General features: G+C 39.6%; 1 protein-coding gene across 1 annotated transcript; it reads right to left on the reverse strand.

Annotated features, from left to right (window-relative positions):
- Nucleotides 1–4,344: 4,344 nt before the first annotated feature.
- FXN (frataxin) lies at nucleotides 4,345–21,019 on the reverse strand. Its single transcript, XM_074953285.1, has 5 exons — nucleotides 20,909–21,019; nucleotides 19,002–19,099; nucleotides 17,668–17,788; nucleotides 13,743–13,840; nucleotides 4,345–5,703 (listed from the first exon to the last, which is right to left on the reverse strand). The coding sequence occupies exons 1-5, from the start codon at nucleotides 21,005–21,007 to the stop codon at nucleotides 5,550–5,552; spliced, it is 570 nt and encodes a 189-aa protein (XP_074809386.1). The 5' UTR covers nucleotides 21,008–21,019; the 3' UTR covers nucleotides 4,345–5,549.

The following is a 21,019-nucleotide window of genomic DNA, read 5'->3' on the forward strand; positions in this document are numbered from 1 at the left end:
GTTTAATCCCCAACAACAGTTTTATAAAACAATGTATTGTAGCTGGTGGACTTTACCCTGTACAGGCTTAATGAACACTTTTAATAATTTGCAGTGTAGCTGCTAGTCAGGTCACTTTGCAGCAGTTGCCGAAGTTTAGAAATTCTCAGAATTCCCAAGAGCATGGGCTCACAGAACTGCTTTTTGATTAAATGTGGTGTAATATGCATGCAATGAACAGAAAGATTGAGACAGTGTTTTTAATTAAACCACTTGACTTGGAAACTAAGCACAGCAGACAGAAGGATCTTGCCTCTATTAAGACAACATATCACTGCATTAAAATATTTTTAGAAGTCCTGCTTGTAAGTATAGTCAATCATTAACCCAAATTTAAGTCCATTAATGTCACTAACACCCCCCTCCCCCCAAAAAAACCCCCACCTGCAAAACAAACAAAAGTTAATATAGGTGTTGACACTCAGGGTTAATTAACTCATTGTTTTCCTTCAGCTACTTCAGGGGCTCTAAGATGAGGTTTGGATAACCCACTGCAATGCTCAGGCAACGTGGGACCAGATAATGGAGAGTGGAGTCTCTGAATGTCCTTGCTTTCCTGAGTTTGTCTGACCCTTCACATTACTTGCTTCACATGTTTTTTGGTAGCTGATTCCTTTTTCCTTAATAAAAGTTAACAACTCTATATATAATCTTCTATCTGAAAAATGGGGACAATATTTCTCACTCATGGGAGTGTCATGAGGATTAGTTAATCGTTTCTAAGTGCTTTAAAGATGAAGAGTGCTATGAAAGTGTATGTGCTATTCTTAAAGTGTTTTATATAGAATAAGACAACCAGAACAGAAAATATTAATTAGTAACGGGAGCAGAGTCAAGATCAGTGAATTAACATCTACAAAATCATTCATTGTACCATTTTGATTTTAGTGTTACACAATTACCAAAACACAAACTGATAAAATAATTCAGCAACTTGGAGAGGTTAGCTACCCTGCTGAGGAGCTTGTTTTAAACATTTTCTTTCTCTAGATATTATGCCTGTCAATCTTCCAGATGAAGCCCAGGAAAGGGGTGCAAATAAATAAAGTCTCTTTTTTGTTCCCAGCCCTATGTATATTATTTTTCCATCGTCTCTGGTATCTGCTATCATCTTCTGTAGGGGATAGGGACCCTTCCAATTTCTGACTGTGAGCACTTTATCTTGTAACTGCAGGTAATTCAACATTCTGTAACATATGCATAGTCTGGGACATGAGAACAGATATGAACAATTTTTCCTTGTCTTCCTACAGTTTAAAAAAATCTCAATAGTGTGCAAATCATTCCTATTTATGGAACATCCACATGATAGATCACAACAGCTCCAGATAGCTGTGTGTAGCAAATTTAAAACTTCTTGTCCTCACTTGCAAAGCACACATCATGCAACTTGCACCTATGTCACCAACCTATTCTTTCATGTCCTCTTTTGCCTTGCCCACCTCCAACTGCCTTTGACTTCTTTTTTGCACAGCCTTCTCTGCTCTTCCTATGCTGATCTTTATATTTTGAATACTCTTCCAAAAACTGTTTTGTTAAACATCTACAACATTCCCAAGAACTCACTTCTACAACACCCTACAAACTTGAGTGGTTTATGCTCAGACACACAAAACTGAGCCCAACACATGCCTAAACCAAACTAACAATCCAATTTTATCTCTTTATCCCATTTCATTACTCTTCCTGCCCTATTCCTGCTTATAAGAGTGAGGCCAAATTTTTCAGCTGAAATTTTTTTCAAACATATTCAGATTGACTAAAACAATTTGTGAACTCATGTCAAATTTGCTGTATCGTTTTGGAAAAAAACAACAACAATCATGTATCACCCTCTGCCCCACCAAACACAAACACACACACACACACACACACAGGAAAAAAATTCTGAAGAAATGCTGTTTAATTTCTCCACTTCCTGAATGAAATGTTTAATTTAAAACAAATTTTCATTTTGATTTTTACTTCAATTTTTAAAAAAGAGTTAAAAAAAACCTTTGAAACTAAATGTTTTGTTCAACCAAAAAACCCCCACAATCCCCCCTCCCAACTTTTTTGTTTAACCAAAACCTTGAAATTTTTGTTGTGGGTCAATCCAAACTGGGTCTTTAAAAATAATAAAAATAATAAAAAAAAAAAAAATCAGTTATTCACACAGCTCTACTGTGTATATCCTCACTTGTCAGTCTTATCCATTATTTAGACTGTAAACTCTTCAGGGCTGGGATCTTTCATTCTGTGAAACTAGTGGACCTAAAGAAATTATGAACCGATAAATTAGGGCTTTTCTTAACCTATTTTCAGCCTTTTTGAATTCAGCACTTTTGTCTGAGAGCATGATGCCACAACTGAAGCAAACTGAGCAAGAGACAAGAGGAGCTTTAGTACCTATCCTCATGGTAATAGTACTCATCAACTGTGTAAACACATTGTGGCCTTAGTGCAGAGGGATAGATCAGAGGTTGCAGCAATCTGGCACCCTCTTTTATATTTATTTATGATCAGGGCCCTCATTGTGATAGACACTATACAAAGCACCGAGAACGACAGAACCTCTGCCCAAAGAACTTAGAATATGATGTATCAAGGCACAATTTGATTTTTGCTGTCTGAATCATGTTGTACCTGGAAATTAAACCCTGGTTCTCATAGCTATCTGGCAGTCCCCAGCTCCCCCAGTTTAATTAAAACCTTTGTTATTGAAATACCTAACAGCTTGAGTACAATCAGCACAGGTGACCATGCATGTAATAAAATAAGGAAAACTGAATTTCAGGCATACGTAACATTTTAAAGGAGGAATTTTGAAAAGTGTTCCCCATTAATCTAACTCTGCCAATGGTAAAACTCCCATTGTCATCAGTGAGAGCAAACATTAGGCCAACACTACTAAGCTCTTTTGAAAAATCCACCCTCAGTGTCCAAATTTTGAGCAGAATCTGTACAATAAACAAAAAAGTTTAAGAAACTAAAAAGAGATCAAGACAATCTGCGTGTCTGATGTTCAAGGAGAAAACTACCTGTGGAGAAATATCTCATCCTTACATAAGGAATGAATCTGTGAGATAACGGTTGTCAGTACTGTAAGGGCAACCACTGCAGAAGTAATCACTTTGCATTTATATAACTTCAGTTCCAGTCATCAACAGCTCTGAAAGCCCCTAATCCATTTAATGAGTAGGTAAGCCATTTTTAAAGGCAGCTGCACAGCTTATATCAGTGATCTATTAGTGCCACTATGTTATCTAAACACTATTCAATAATTACAGACAGTACCAAGTGTGCCTGAAATGGCAATTGTCTTAGACAGTTTTCCCTTTAGCACGTTTGGGTTATTTTGTTTTATTCCTTCTACTACTACTTCTCCAGTTGGGCCTGGGAAGTGGCCATTAGTGGAGCCAGCTCTTAGATTAGCACTTGCACGGTCGGTCATACTCTAACATCCATAAGATTTTCTACAACTGTGGTCTTGCACTGGTCCGGTGTACTTGTAGCATCCATGTAAAGCATAGCTGTATGCCCAACCTAAGCTTCAGAGCCTGAGCTCCAGCCTGCGCTGCAGCTTCAAAATGCTGTCTATACAGCTATTTTTAGTGTGCCAGCATGGGCCCAACTCGCTCAAGTCGGTCACCCAGCCTCGAAGGCTTGCTCCTGTGGCCTCCAAAATGCTGTGTGAACATACCACTAATGTCAACACACGTCTGCCTAACTCTAGCTTTGTGAGTTGTTGAGGGGTGAAATTTAAACAGCTACATCTCAAATTTCCATTTGCTGTAAATGAGGTGTCACCCTCAACCCCCAATCAGTTTTAACTGTCCTAGTTTTATCTCTGCTTTGCGTAGTGGTGTGTTTTGGTCTCACCAACTCATACTGGTAGCACTCATTGTATTTCCTTGATTTCAGAAGTAATTTAGCAGTTAAGGTTTCAGATGACTGACTCCCTTTTTCCTATGGCTGAAAGATACACATACACAGCACAGATAATCTAATCCAGAACTGGCTCCAATGAGATATTATTTCATATTTTAATTAATAGCGGGCAGGAGTTGGTATCAAGAATTGCATTTTAACCCTAAATAATGGACAATACCACCAAAGAATACTGTATATTTATTAGATATCTTTCAATGACACATCACATCAGTAACAGTGTTAGCCAACCAAGCAGTCATATCATTCTAAAACACAAGAAAGTTGTCTGGGGAAACTCAGAAACCAAGAAAATGTTGTATTTCAAAATCAGTACCAGGCCTCTTTTAATGTAATGCTAAAAGCTTACATAAATGTGGCTCAGTCTTTCAAATGTGACAGCAAATTGGGCTCCCTTTTTATATACAATTTTTGAAAAGCAATAATGGTAATGTTACAGTAAGGCAAATTTTATAGTGTCACATGTTTGCATGTCACTTATTAAATTATGTTTTTTTACAAGTTATTTGGTGTAATACCTAGAGTGAATTACCTGTTTTTGCCCTTATTTCTTTTTATTTCTCAGCTAGTCAGAAGACTCCAGCTTCTCAGCCTTAAGAATGTAGCAATAACACAACAGGGTTTGCATCAGTGTGAGCCTTGCGTTGTCACTTTGCCTTTGATCTTGTGCCTCACTTCAACTACATGAGAAGTGCAGCATGAGTTATGCCAATGCAAAACTTGGCATGGTTTATTGCTATTGGAACAGAAAATTCTTGCTTTGCTTAATAATAAATAATAATATTAAAGAGTTATATATTTATGCAATGTATGCTTACTCTGTGAAGACACTCATAGCAAACGGAATAGAGAAAAGGTTATAAATTCCTTTCTCTACAACTTTGAATGCATCATTAGACATTTAAACTAAATCAAACACTTTTTTCAGCTCCACATACCATTTGGACCCTTGCCGATAGCAGAACTGGTAGCTGGAAGCTTAAGCTTAAAAAGATAAGTCTGAAGGAGCAAAGGCAGAAATGTGAATTTCAGATTAAATCCTGTGATATTTTAAGAAGAAAATCCCTATTACACCAGTTATAGAAAAGAAAAACATTTCCCCTTACCTTATTTTCTTTTAAACACAATAGGCTCTTACATAGAATATTACCTTACTCCCCCCAGTTCATGTAATTGATTTCAATGGAACCTGGGTAAGGGTTCCTCAATATGGCCCAAGGTGAGTAGCACAGTTTTCTTTAGTCATGAGATGCCATCTGTGCACTACTGATGAATTACCAACCAACCAGGAGGAATGTGGGCTGGGACAACCAGTGTCTAATACCATACTCTTAGCTATGAATTTTGAATGCAGACACACACAGAAATCCACATAACAAACACAAACCCATACACTAAACACATAAACCCAAACATGCAGAGCTAAGAAAAATATATTATGTTCACATTATTGTTACACAACATAGTGAAGCTGAAACAAAAATAGGAAGACAAAAGTAGAACAAGGTGTTAACCTTAGGAACTATACACCAAAGAGGGGCAACAGGCCAAAGTCTTGATTTCTCTGAGGCAGACAATGATCAAGTATCACCTTTTCCAGAGTATACTAAAGGAGATAAGTCTATTTTAGTTTTTAATGCTGCTGAGAGTTCCACTGCTAGTAGTTCATGAAGAGATACTCCATCATGAGAATACACCCAGTTTCTTCCAGTCCAGTCGTAACGTTTGGGCCCACTAGAAAACAGAACATGTATACTGTATGAGCATAGGTCAAACATTTCTGAAATTTCAGCCATCCCCAAACAAACACCAGGAGAATCTGAATGACTAAGTTAAAGAAAGCAGCCAGAAGTAAAACAATATTTAGCAAGAAAGAGGTGTGTGGCTCGTGGTCTCAGCATGGACCAGAAGCCAATCATCACCAAATTCTAATTCCAGCTCTCAAACTGGTTCCAACATGTGGCCTTGAAGAAATCATTAAGGCCTAAATCCAGCAAAGCACGTAAGCATGTTTTAATTTACATGCATGCAAATGGTCCTATGGACTTCAGTGGGGAGTACTTTTGCTTATACACTTCACTGGATCTAGGCCATTAAGATCCTTCTCTCCTTCACTTGATTTATTTTCTCCACAATCTGTAACAGTGGTAATAATATCTAGCTCCTAAGGGTGTTATAAGAGTTGTTTGTAAACTGCTGTATTAATATAAAGTATTAATTCCAACACAATGATATAATGTGCAAATGTCCAAAATGATTCACTGCACAGAGTAAAGAATATTTTCTCTCTCAAGTTAAACACAACAGGATTAAATTACTAAATAAAAAATAATCTGCCCTGTAGATCTATATCCGAAAGCAATTTGAAGCTCCTGGTGTCATGAGATGCTTCACTCCCACAACAAATACAGTAAAGGGAGAGTAAGGAGACCTGGATTCTATCTTCCACACTCAGCCACCAAGTTTAGGCAGGCTCATTTGTCTTTGACTCAGTTACGCACCTGGAAAATGGGAAGAATGATTACAAGACTCTTTAAAAAGTATTTATTTTTAATGAAGGCAGTTTTGACTTGCCCTCCATGGAAGACAGATTTCTGTGTTGACATTTGGTGAAGTAGTAAGAAGGGAAGGAGACAAAAGAATAAAAATGTCTGCAGAGAATGAAATACAAGGAAGTCTTGAAACTTCTTATCTCTGAACTCGTATTTCTAGGTCAAATTGCCTTGGGATTAGAGGTGATTCCAGTACAAACTCTGCTAGAAAACAGGCTGTCCTGTACACCTATGCCAGGCTGCAGTGTCTAAAAACTAACAAAAAACAAATCTGACACCTCAATATTTAAATTATTCACAGTATCGCAATGAATAACCTTCAGGGCGCGAACTAAAAATATTAAGGACACACATAAAGGTAAGTCAAAATGACTAGGATTTTATAGGGACATCTCTTCGGCTGCACGTGAGCTTATGGTTGTTTTGAGTGCTCCAGTTATTTTATTATGTTGCTTCTCACTGGTATGGCCTTTGCAAAAAGTAGTAACTTTTTACTGTGCAATTACATGTGCAATTCTGGAAGTGGAAACAGCCTACAAAAAGTTAGAGTGGGATATGGTTTAGGGCAACTCAACTAAAACAAAATATTTTGATGAATTATGTGAACTGTTTTGAAATTTTACCTAGTCAAAATCAAATCATTGTGCTATTATTTAACAAATATAAAATAAACATGTATAGTGCTTTACACTTTCAAAATGCTGTACAAACATTTACTACCTTTTAATTATAAGGATCTTTTGAATTCTAACAACATGCCAAGCGTCTATATAGTAAGTGCGTTTCTCACACAAGACTATGAATACCTTTTTATAAAGCAGTAAAAGATCATGACAACCAAAATAATTACGCCTCATTTGTTAAAGACATTTTGCAATGTTTAAAAGCTTTAATTAATGGAGCTGCACAAAAGAGAAACTATGTGCAGGTGGCACACCTTCTTTTGAATGTGCCAATTGTATATTGCCATATAAATACAGCCTTAGTTCACCTACATGTATGTAACAAAGCACAGCAGCCTGGAGCTAGAGAAATTCAATAGTAGTTTCCTTTTCTTGTCTCTTAAGCTCTCGCTCTCTCTCACAGTGTTGTTGCCAAAGTGGTCATTAACCCACAATGATTTTACATTTATTGTGCTGAGACAGCAAACACCTCAATATTCAAATGCTGTTTATCATTAGCAGCATTGCTTGCTTAGAATCATAGAATATCAGGGTTGGAAGGGACCTCAGGAGGTCATCTAGTCCAACCCCCTGCTCAAAGCAGGACCGATCCCCGGCTAAATCATCCCAGCCAGGGCTTTGTCAAGCCTGACCTTAAAAACTTCTAGGGAAGGAGATTCCACCACCTCCCTAGGTAACGCATTCCAGTGTTTCACCACCCTCATAGTGAAAAAGGTTTTTCCTAATATCCAACCTAAATCTCCCCCACTGCAACTTGATACCATTACTCCTTGTTCTGTCATCTGCTACCACTGAGAACAGTCTAGAGCCATCCTCTTTAGAACCCCCTTTCAGGTAGTTGAAAGGAGCTATCAAATCCCCCCTCATTCTTCTCTTCTGAAGACCAAACATCCCCAGTTCCCTCAGCCTCTCCTCATAAGTCATGTGTTCCAGTCCCCTAATCATTTTTGTTGCCCTCCGCTGGACTCTTTCCAATTTTTCCACATCCTTCTTGTAGTGTGGGGCCCAAAACTGGACACAGTACTCCAGATGAGGCCTCAACAATGTCGAATAGAGGGGAAAGATCACGTCCCTCGACCTGCTGGCAATGCCCCTACTTATACAGCCCAAAATGCCATTGGCCTTCTTGGCAACAAGAGCCCACTGTTGACTCATATCCAACTTCTTGTCCACTGTAACCCCTAGGTCCTTTTCTGCAGAACTGCTGCTGAGCCATTCGGTCCCTAGTCTGTAGTGGTGCATTGGATTCTTCCATCCTAAGTGCAGGACTCTGCACTTGTCCTTGTTGAACCTCATCAGATTTCTTTTGGCCCAATCCTCCAATTTGTCTAGGTCCCTCTGTATCCTATCCCTACCCTCCAGCGTATCTATCACTCCTCCCAGTTTAGTGTCATCTGCACACTTGCTGAGGGTGCAATCCACACCATCCTCCAGATCATTTATGAAGATATTGAACAAAACCGGCCCCAGGACCAACCCCTGGGGCACTCCACTTGATACCGGCTGCAAACTAGACATGGAGCCATTGATCACTACCCGTTGAGCCCGATGATCTAGCCAGCTTTCTATTCACCTTATAGTCCATTCATCCAGCCCACACTACTTTAACTTGCTGGCGAGAATACTGTGGGAGACCGTGTCAAAAACTTTGCTAAAGTCAAGGAACAACACGTCCACTCCTTTCCCTTCATCCACAGAGCCAGTTATCTCGTCATAGAAGGCAATTAGATTAGTCAGGCATGACTTGCCCTTGTGAATTCATGCTGACTGTTCCTGATCACTTTCCTCTCCTCTAAGTGCTTCAGAATTGATTCCTTGAGGACCTGCTCCATGATTTTTCCAGGGACTGAGGTGAGGCTGACTGGCCTGTAGTTCCCAGGATCCTCCTCCTTCCCTTTTTTAAAGATGGACACTATATTAGCCTTTTTCAGTCATCTGGGACCTTCCCCGATCGCCATGAGTTTTCAAAGATAATGGCCAATGGCTCTGCAATCACATCCGCCAACTCCTTTAGCACTCTCGGATGCAATGCATCCGGCCCCATGGACTTGCGCTCGTCCAGCTTTTCTAAATAGTCCCGAACCACTTCTTTCTCCACAGAGGGCTGGTCACCTTCTCCCCATGCTGTGCTGCCCAGTGCAGTAGTCTGGGAGCTGACCTTGTTCGTGAAGACAGAGGCAAAAAAAAGCATTGAGTACATTAGCTTTTTCCACATTCTCTGTCACTAGGTTGCCTCCCTCATTCAGTAAGGGGCCCACACTTTCCTCGACTTTCTTCTTGTTGCTAACATACCTGAAGAAACCCTTCCTGTTACTTTTAACATCTCTTGCTAGCTGCAACTCCAGGTGTGATTTTGCCTTCCTGATTTCACTCCTGCAAGCCCGAGCAATATTTTTATACTCATCCCTGGTCATTTGTCCAATCTTCCACTTCTTGTAAGCTTCTTTTTTGTATTTAAGAGCAGCAAGGATTTCACTGTTAAGCCAAGCTGGTTGCCTGCCATATTTACTATTCTTTCTACACATCGGGATGGTTTGTCCCTGTAACCTCAATAAGGATTCTTTAAAATACAGCCAGCTCTCCTGGACTCCTTTCCCCCTCATGTTATTCTCCCAGGGGATCTTGCCCATCAGTTTCCTGAGGGAGTCAAAGTCTGCTTTTCTGAAGTCCAGGGTCTGTATTCTGCTGCTCTCCTTTCTTCCTTGTGTTAGGATCCTGAACTCAACCATTTCATGGTCGCTGCCTCCCAGGTTCCCATCCACTTTTGCTTCCCCTGCTAATTCTTCCCGGTTTGTGAGCAGCAGGTCAAGAAGAGCTCTGCCCCTAGTTGGTTCCTCCAGCACTTGCACCAGGAAATTGTCCCCTACATTTTCCAAAAACTTCCTGGATTGCCTGTGCACCGCTGTATCGCTCTCCCAGCAGATATCAGGGTGATTGAAGTCTCCCAGGAGAACCAGGGCCTGCGACCTAGTAACTTCTGTGAGTTGCCGGAAGAAAGCCTCGTCCACCTCATCCCCCTGGTCTGGTGGTCTATAGTAGACTCCCACCACGACATCACCCTTGTTGCTCACACTTCTAAACTTAATCCAGAGACTCTCAGGTTTTTCTGCAGTTTCATACTGGAGCTCTGAGCAGTCATACTGCTCTCTTACATACAGTGCAACTCCCCCACCTTTTCTGCCCTTCCTGAACAGCTTATATCCATCCATGACAGTACTCCAGTCATGTGAGTTATCCCACCAAGTCTCTGCTTCTCCCACTCTGTCAAGGTTCCTTCCCCATTCTGAACTCTAGGGTACAGATGTGGGGACCTGCATGAAAGACCCCCTAAGCTTATTCTTACCAGCTTAGGATAAAAACTTCAAGGTACAAACTTTGCCTTGTCCTTGAGCCCTATGCTGCCACCACCAAGCGTGTTAAACAAAGACCAGGGAAAGAGCCCACTTGGAGATGTCATCCCCCGAAAATATCCCCCCAAGCCCTATCCTGGGGAAGGCTTGATAAAAATCCTCACCAATCTGCATAGGTGAACACAGACCCAAACCCTTGGATCTTAAGAACAATGAAAAAGCAATCAGGATCTTAAAAGAAGAATTTTAATGAAAGAAAAAGTAAAAGAATCACCTCTGTAAAATCAGGATGGTAAATACCTTACAGGGTAATCAGATTCAAAACCTAGAGAATCCCTCTAGGCAAAACCTTAAGTTACAAAAAGACACAAAAACAGGAATATACATTCCATTCAGCACAGCCATTTATTTATTTACCAGCCATTTAAACAAAAGGAAATCTAACGCATTTCTAGCTAGATTACTTACTAACTTAACAGAAGTTCTGAAGAGCGTTCCTGACCTGGTCCTGGCAAAAGCATCACACAGACAGACCCTTTGTTCCCCCCCGCCCTCCAGCTTTGAAAGTAACTTTTCTCCTCATTGGTCATTTTGGTCAGGTGCCAGCAAGGTTATCCTAGCTTCTTAACCCTTTACAGGTGAAAGGATTTTGCCTCTGGCCAGGAGGGATTTTATAGTTCTGTATACAGAAAAGTGGTTACCCTTCCCTTTATATTTATGACACTCCATAGCGCATCACATCCAGGACACAGATGTTATTAGCGTTAGTTACAGTACATGCAGTACATGTCTGCATATAAAAGTTACAAAATCTCTTAGCAGGAATTGGAAAACTAAGTAAACATGTACTGTTTTCTTGCAGGAAACACACCAACGTTTGCCATACTGCCATAAACAGATGAAGCATAAAGCCAAACCTTTACAAGGGAAAGATTTCTTAGATGAAAAATTCTCTCAGGGTCAGAAGCTTTTAGCAGACCCTACTTTTTTTGGACGGTCAGGGCTGTTCCTTTCTTCAATAGGGGAGGGATAGCTCAGTGGTTTGAGCATTGACCTGCTAAACCCAGGGTTGTGAGTTCAATCCTTGAGGGGGCCATTTAGGGATCTGGGGCCAAAAAAAATGGGGGATTGGCCCTTCTTTGAACAGAGGGTTGGATTAGATGATCTCCTGAGGTCCCTTCCAACTCTGATATTCTATGATGCAGCAATGACTTAATTTTTTTTTCGGGGGGAGGGATAGCTCAGTGGTTAGAGCATTGGCCGGCTAAACCCAGGGTTGTAAGTTCAATCCTTGAGGGGGCAAAAATTGGGGATTGGTCCTGCTTTGAGCACGGGGTTGGACTAGATGACCTCCAGAGGTCCCTTCCAACCCTGATATTCTATAATTCTATGATCCCTTGAACATATTGAAGATGAAAACTACTACTTATATTTTCCACAAATCTGTTACTCAGGAACACGTACTTCTTCACTCAGCTAGCATTGGCTCATAAAAGTTAAATAGATCCAAATACAATATAAACTCTCTGACTTCTTAATCTCCAGATACGGATGTAAATAGAACCTGAACTTGTGTTTTATGCTTGAGGTTTAAAAAAAATATCTAATGCGTAACTTAGATTCTGAGGCACTGTCTTGCAAGTGTCTAGACATAAATAAAAAGGATTGTTTGATTTTTTGCCTATTGCCTTTCCATGATAAAAACCTTTGAAAAGCAATATCTTGTTTATTTAAACAAACAGGATTCGGGGAGGAGAGAGGGATTAACAATAAGCTACAATGGCTTATCTAATATAATGTACACCAGTGGTTCTCAACCGGGGTACGTGTACCCCTGGGGGGTACTCAGAAGTCTTCCAGGGGGTACATCAATTCATCTAGATATTTGCCTAATTTTACAATAAGCTACATAAAAAGCACTAGCGAAGTCAGTACTAACTAAAATGTCATACAGACAATGAGTTGTTTATACTGCTCTACATACTATACACTGAATTTAAGTACAATATTTCTGTTTTAATTGATGTATTTTATAATGTATATGGTAAAAATAAGTAAGTAAGCAATTTTTCAGTAATAGTGTGCTGTGACACCTTTGTATTTTTATGTCTGATTTTGTAAGCAAGTAGTTTTTAAGTGAGGTGAACCCTGAGGGTACACAAGGCAAATCAGACTCCCAAAAGGGGTACAGTAAGTCTGGAAAGGTTGAGAGTCACTCCTGTACACCAGCTAAGTGTACACCAAAAACAGTTACAGGAGGCTAGAAGGCAAATCACTAAAGAGTATTTTAATTACTTAGGCAGACTATTTAAAATAAGATGATTTTCTAAAAATTCACTTTTAAAAATGTTAATCCTACTGCACAGTAGTTTGATCCATTCCTGATTTTATAGTTAGTTGTTCTATTTGAATGACCTCTAAGAAATCTACCTACATATGTACAGTGAATCTTTATGCTTTGTCTTTCCGTTTTAGCTAGACCATCCATCAACAATGCCAGAGAGATGAAAGACTACCTCATTCTGCTCCTGGGAGAGTAGCAGATTTCACTGTAAACTTTTGGTGAGGCCACTCATGGCATTCTTTCAACACATTCTGTACATCTCACTCCTAGTCAGAACCAACTGCAAAACCTGGAATGGATCAAACTGGCACAGAAGACAAGGCAGAGGACACAGCAATCAAGACCTCCACATTAAGAACTGCCCAAGATTGATAAAAACATCTCTTGGTTAAGCTGTAGAAAACATGCGCACGAACAAAACAAGAAACCCATACACAGGCTTACAGGGTGAATCCATAAAGAATAGTGTTAGACCATAACAATCTCATTTTTCTTCCTGACAGTTCTTTTGTCACAGCTGTTTAGCCTTCTATGTATAGGCTACAGTCATGTTCACAGTGCTTGTGAAAACTGGACATTTAAAAAATTGAACACATTTTATTACACGATACATTTTACTGCACTAGTTTGTGGGTCAGCCTGTCCGTTTCTGTCAGTCACCACCTGAAGTATAAACAGCAACTAGTTATCATACCTTTAGGGAAAATCCTATTGGGTGTATGTTTCGAGAAAATGCATAAAATATGTGATCAGGGCATTAAATAGTCTCCATGGGGCTAGCAGGCAGGCTTTTAATTCATCTCTGAATTTTCAGACAGTTCCTAGCATACAGATAATTACTTACCTAGTAGGAGAGGACAGCCAAATCTGCTTGTTCGGTGTCTGCCTGTTGATTACATAGGTTCCCATGTCTCCACCTAGTTTAGCTGTTAAAACTCCATTCTAAAGCATAAAGGGGGGGAAGGGAGGAGTATCGATGCACCATTACTTAATGAGAATAATGATTTTTCTTCTATAATAAAGCACTGTAGATATAAAGATCAAAACAGCAATTTGCGAGATATCTGCAAAAGCATCATCAGTGGACATTCAAATCCTCCACAATCTGCTATGCCATTCTACCTCACTGATGACCAGTGGGACCACCATTAGATATGAAAACTTGTCAGTCTCCATGGTCAAACATAGATCATTTGTGTCTGATCTAGACTCTAAGCTCTCCTGATCCGGACTTGTGTGTTGGTATAGCACCATCCACAATGTTAGGACTCAAATAAATAATACTCCAGTGAGCTTTGACCTCTCTTCTGAGACTGCCAGCTTGTGCACTAATTACTGCTTAACTGTGAAGTGGGCATTCAGTCCACTAGCAACTGGATTGAGACCATCTATTCATTTCACAGAGAACATTCAACAGCTAGCAGAAAGCAACTATTTTTGTTCACTAACAATCTGAAACCGATTAAAACAGGCGGCCAGAGGCAAGAGGCTCCATGTCCCATTACTGAATCTCTGAGCTATCCACGTTTACTTTACTTTTTTTTCTGTAACTGTATATGGTCTCCAAATGAGTGGGACAAGTACATTCCCACATAACTTGTGATGAAGTGCCCAGATCCTGCATTATACCTCAGGAATGTTCCAATTCTAACTAACTGAGGTTTGTTTTGATTCACTTATGTCAATTATAGAACATTTTCCAAGAGAGTGTTTCTTTCCTTTGTACTGCCTTCCTTCCATCTCTGAATTATACCATGAAGATTTACATTGGCATGACATTTTCATAAGGGAATTTTGAAGGGCAACTATAACTCTTTTAGAGAGTCCTAATTTTAAGGATATAAGACAGATACCACTTGGACTGAGTAAACCTGAGAGTGACCTGAATTAAACTTAGGTAAAAAAATAGCAGTATTGTAGCTTATGTACCGTGGGGCTACTTCAGGTATTAGGATAGCTGCACATTTCTTTTTCCCTACAGCCTCCCCAAATGCACTGCAGCCCACACTGTGTCAGCACCTTTCGTGATCCTGCATTACCTTTTTCTGATCCAGAAGACAATTGCTAGATCTCTTAATTTTCCTGTAGGTAACAATTTGTTTTGAAATTTCAACAGCATTTTACCTTGTGACCAAGTAGCTACTGAAAGTTCAACATCATTTCATAGCAAAAGCAGCAGTCCTCTGCAACATCAGCCAACCCTTTTGATTACTGACATCTCACAAGTGATGTGTTAATCTAAGGCCCAGCCCCGCTACTGTCTGAGTTCAGTAAAGAAACAAAGGTTGTTTGATTATTCTATGTGGTATAGGGGAAAAAGAAGTACAAATGAATAAAAGCCTCTGACGGTGCTAATTAATACTGAGTCATCTGATTTCCCTGCCAGTTATTTTATTTTAACTAGGTAATGCTTTAGCCTAATGTGACACGAGGACTAAAACTAACCTATTCCCAGTCTCATTGTGAGCTCACTCCTTACTATTTCCCAGTGTTCTAAGAACAGCATGAAATGAAACAGGTAAAACAAGGGTACCTTGGAGAGCTTTGAATGCTATAAATTATTCCAATTAAATATTTGCACAAATGTGTTAGTATATTCTGTTAGCTAATGTTCAGAGCTATACACAAGTGTTCAGCATTATCCCATAATGCATGCTGTATGTTAAAATATACTAATACCAAATAGGGCTCAACTGATCTAATAAGAACACTACATCTACACTTACATTATTATGGGGCTTCTGTTTTTCACGGTTTATTAATTTCATTTTTGGGGGTTTATTTTTTAATGTTTTTTGAATTGTATGTAGATGTCCAAAAACTGGGGGCCTTGGAGGCTCTATTTCTAGATTCTGTAAATAAACAATATATACTATGCCGTTACTCATTTCAGTAGTACATATGGTAATCAGTAATCTCTTTGTAATGGTCCCTAGTGCACTTTAATGTAGTACTGTTGCAAACAGCACTATGTTATAATGCAGTAGGAAGCCTTCAGTGTGCTCCAGCAGGGTCTACATGGATCAATTAATGTACAACACATTAGTGTGCTTTAGAAATCATACTCCTGCAGTCTGCATTACTGCTCCCTGTAGACAAGCTCTTAGATACAAGTAATCATTTCTGGTGTTGTTCCAGTTTTTAATGGATAAACACCTTTTTTTGTATCAGGATACTTTTAAAAGTTAAAAGCTAAAATCAGAAACCCTAATGATGTGTCAGACAGAAGAGAGATGATCTTTGCTTTCACATTGTAAATTAAGGGAAAATTATCTTCAAACCCTGGTATTAAAACATTCACACATTCATTCTGTACTATTCATAAAACTTTGGAAAATACATTTTAAAACCTTTTTTAAAAAAGTTAATGGAAACAACACTTAAGAATTAATTTTTCATTTTTGTGCATAGCTAGTATGAAACTATTGCATGCTGTTATGGACATTCATAATTTCTGCTAACAAGATTACTCTCCAGGGAGACTTTTTCAAGCACATCACATATTAACTGAATGGAGAAATTTAAAAGGTCAAAAGATATTACAACTCTGCCAGTTCTTTTCCAAGTGTGCCACCCTATGGCTTGTCATATTACTAGTCTTTTCATAATTTGAATCCAAACAGTCATAATGTACATATTAAGATTGACGTAAATAAAAATCCTCCAAACCTTTCAGTAAGTACATGCCAAAAACTCTACATTGAAAAGTTACTGGAGAGAAAGGCAATTCAAGTCAGGAAGCATATAAAAAATATTTAATCTAAAGAAAAAACACAAAACCAAACTTTTTGGTGATATTTTTTCTATTTAGTTTTCAAAATATTCTTTATATTGAATAGATCTTGAAAGGCTAATAATCACAACCTTTCAAGATCTATTCAAAACACTAGCAGTGAATAATACACTGCTATTATTTATTGGAGAAGTTACAGGTAAAATATTAATTGAATATTTGACCAGATCAAGTACTTATCAGTTTTGCCAAATGCAAAAAGAGGCTAAGGTATTATTTTCCCATTTTTTGTATATGTACTTCTGTGAGATAAAGAGTGAATGTAGTGCTCAGAAAAGCTGACAGTTGGACAGCTCTGAAGACTAAAGGCCTCTATACACAGAACACAAGCAGCAGAAGCTCCAGCTGCCCGTTTATATGCACTTAAATCCTGATCTGGTGGAGCCACTAGTTGGGAACCTCCACATGGGGATATAAACAGGAAGCAACTATTATTCCAGTCCAGAGACTGGAGTAGTGTAGATGCTATGTTGCAGCCAGTGGTCTGGGTTAGATTTTATTCTCCTCAAATCAAGCAGAGCACAGCAGCATATAATTTGATTGATTCCACCAACTGTAAATAAACTGATAGGTATTTGAAAATAAATTTATAGCTACAGCTGTCACTTTCACCAAGATAATTCAAAAGTGACATGTGTAACACCAGTATCAGAGACCAGTATAAGAGACCGGAAACCAATTTCAGGCCTCATGTAATAATGGTTTAACTCTCATAAAAATAACTTCATCGTTTAAATACTATTACAATTCTTTAACTCTTAAAACAGTGTATTATATATTTTTCCATCAAAAGAGATACCACTCCCTCAATGAGTAAAATCAAATTTAAAAACTTGATTTTCAAATAGTTCACACTGAATAAATAAGTGAAATATGTTTCTTAAACTTTTGCACTAAAGACTAGTTGAATGAAGATATTTCCTTCAAGGAAAAACCCTACAATAATTACAGCAAGAACAAAAACTGTAAAATATACCCCAAAGGAGACATCATAATCTTCAGGTGTAAAAGGCTTGTCTGCTAGATCCTCAAAGAAGTCTGCTAATGAGTCCAGTGTTTCTTCAGCAAGTTTTTCATAAGTAGTCTCATCTAAAGAACTGCAGTGGCATGTAAACAAATCTAAGATTACTAGGAGAAAATATGTATTACTTTAGCATGAAACTCTTTCCTACAAATACAAATACAAAACAAGATCATCATCATCTTGGGAACATGTTATAATACGAGATAATCACTTGCGATTGGAGGAGGCGATTTGTCACAAATTGCCGTATGCCACAAAGCACCTTATAAATTGAGGTGGAATTTTAAAACCCGAGATTATAGACAGCTAATTGGACTAAGTATGTTTCTTTCCCCAGCTACTTCTGTGCCCAGAATGTTACTGAAGATAGACCTCTAGATTTTAAAATACAACATTGTTGCAGAAGTACTCTGTCCATGCAAGTACTGTTTAATCTTTAAGGTAAATCTAAATAATTTATATTTATAAACATACAGTATGTTGTTTATAGACATATATTATACAGGAAACAGCAACTGTATACATAAACAAAGATGTAAGGATGTCAACATTCAGACACATCCGGTCTACATACAGTAAGGGACTTCCCTCTTTTGGAAGTCCCCATTCATTCCAATAAAATAATAAATATGCACTTCTACTGTAGTTTTCTTCCAAGAATCTCAAAGCATGTTACAAATATTAGGTAAACCTCTCAACACCGCCACTTTACCAACAGAAAAATGGAGGCAGATGCAGACTTGGTAACCTAGGTCTCTCCACAGAAAAAAGATTAATTTTGAATCCATCTCCATGGTGCGCTTTAACCTAGTTTGCGCATCTGGGTATTGTGTATGTATATTTATAACAATACGCAATTCAGTGAAATGTTTTCAGTAGCAAACAAATGTGGAAACACAAAATAATTACAGTTACCATAAAATACTGCAAAGTTACTTAATACTTTGAATTTCTATAGCATCTTTCATTCAAGAGTGTCTCATGCCACTTATCTGAGGTATAGTGGGGAATCATTTATTCTACCTTACAGATGGGAAAACTATGGCCCATGAGAGGTTAAGTGATTTCCCAAATTCACACAGGAAATCTGTGGCAAACCTAGAAACAGAATTCAGAAGTGATAATTCCAAGTCCTTTCCTTACCCACAAGACTAGCCTTCCGCGCTAGCTCATATCAACAATCACACTATATTAATTTTCAGGGCTGTCACATCTACAGATGATTTCTCTGGAATCTGTATGCAACTGTCAGAATTCTCATATAAATAATTCAGAATAAAACTTACCTTTTGTTATTCAAAGTTCCTGCATTTCTTAAATCAATAAACTGAACACTTCTGTTTTTAACCTTTAGAACATGGTCTAATTGTTGCAGATGAGAATCCTAAAAATAAGTTAAATTAAGTGTTAACAAAAGTAATGGTACAAAATGTCAATTTTTGTCATATTTAAGAAACAGAATCCCAAAGTCACTCCCCCCCCCCCACAGTTAAAAGTTCATTTGTTATCTTACAGGACCAACAAAGCAGCAAAAACTATCTATTAGTATTCTTGAGGCAGAAATGCACGTTTAGGACACTCTGGCCTTTTACTATGATTTAGTAAGAGGGAAAATGGTGTTGTGTTTAAGGCACTAGACTAGAAAACAGGAGATCCGAGTTCTATTCCTTGGTTTGTCATAGACGTCCTAAGCAACCTTGGACAACTCACTTTCAAAAGTGTCCACTAATTTGGTGCGCCTGAGTTCATGCACTTGGAGTCTGATTATGGCCAGTGCTGAGCATCCACAACCCTAGCTGAAATCAATGAGAGCCATGAGCGTTCATCACCCTTGAAAATTAAGTCCTAAACGTCTCAAGGTGAGTACCCAAAATTAGCTGTCACTTTTGAAAATGTTGGTCTTAATCACGGTTTCAATTCCACACCTGTAAAATGGGGTGTTGCAGGTACATATTAATTATTTCTAAAGTACTCAGATACTACAATAGAAAGTCTATAAATAAGCTATGTAAAAGAAAGCTAGAAACTTGCGTGAAGTGGCAGCACACTAACAGAAATATTCTAATTCTCCAAACTAATCTTCACAGTTTCAGGTTGGGGATTACAGTCACCATGCCGCCTGTCTCCAGACAAGCTGAGACTACCACCAAGTATGCTGAACACTGAGCATCCACCCCATGCTGTCTCTACCGAAGACTGGCTTATCAGGCCTTGTCTACGCTGGGGAAATTTAGCAAAAAATTCAAACCAGTTAAAAACCTTTTGGACCCACATCACAGACAAGGCTCTAAAGGCTAGAATAGTTCTGTTAACTGGAGCTCTCTGAGGGCTGTTAATTAGTTTGAAAATTGGTTTGAATTGCTGGGGAAATGTCCCCTCTACAGACAAAGCATTCAGTTTTGGAGGTGATGTCTGTGTTCTTCGCTCCACTAGAAAACTACCTGAACGCTAAATTCATCTCACACAGAACACTATAATGACTCTGTTTTTGGAGCGTCGCTGAAGGAATAATTTGTGTACAGAGGACTGCTGGGTGCTGCTGATCGTTTCTTGTCTCACACCAACACGAGGACATGACAACGCTCTCAACTATAGTAGCTCATGGAATTAGACAAAGATAAAGAGTGTAAAAGCCTCCCTCCCAACGATGCAAAAGGCGGGGGATGGGTGTGGAGGGAACCTCAGCAACATCTCCTCAACCTCCCCCGCTAACGCTTTTTTCGGCTGCTGTGTCTGCATGCTGTTACCTCCGACGCTGACTCCCGCTCACTCATGCGGCAGACAGAGATCCGGGGTTTCAAGACAATGACAAAGCATTTAAGCCCAAAAAGTCTGACACTCCCCACCTCTCAACTACCAAAAAAGGGCAACAGTCCCCTATGAGGCGCTTTGCATTCACGCGGGCTAGGAGCGCCACAGCTCCAGCTCGGTCCTGCGTTGCTGCATGATCGCAACCCTGCTGGCAGGACGGAGGCTTGGCCGTCTCGGGCTCGGCGACAGGGGGAACGGGGGGGGGGGGGGGTTGAAACACCTCATGGAGCCTCGCCCGGCAAGTCCTTCAGCGGCGCCAAGGGCGAGTCTCCGGGGGGGGGGGGGGAGAGCGGCTCCCTGCCCCCAACACGCACGCCGGGGCCGGGCACCGCTCTGCCTGTCCCAGCCGCGTCACGCAAGCGCCGCGCGGCTCGCTACTCACGAGCTGGCGGCAGGAGGCGGCGGGTCCCGCCACGAGCGCCCCACGGACTCCCGCGGCCTCGCGCAGGCCCCGGGCTGCAGCGCGCGCCGGCCTCCACATGCCGCCGCCGGA

This window comes from Natator depressus, chromosome 5, assembly GCF_965152275.1.
Source record: "Natator depressus isolate rNatDep1 chromosome 5, rNatDep2.hap1, whole genome shotgun sequence".
Lineage (NCBI taxonomy): Eukaryota > Metazoa > Chordata > Testudines > Cheloniidae > Natator > Natator depressus.

Coding starts and splice junctions, on each gene's coding strand:
- FXN (XM_074953285.1), bottom strand. CDS start 21,007: ATGTGGAGGCCGGCGCGCGCTGCAGCCCGGGGCCTGCGCGAGGCCGCG. Junction 19,100..20,908: donor CCGCCTCCTGCCGCCAGCTC/GTGAGTAGCGAG, acceptor ACTTATTTTTAG/GATTCTCATCTGCAACAATT. Junction 5,704..13,742: donor TGGCTGTCCTCTCCTACTAG/GTAAGTAATTAT, acceptor TCTGTTTTCTAG/TGGGCCCAAACGTTACGACT.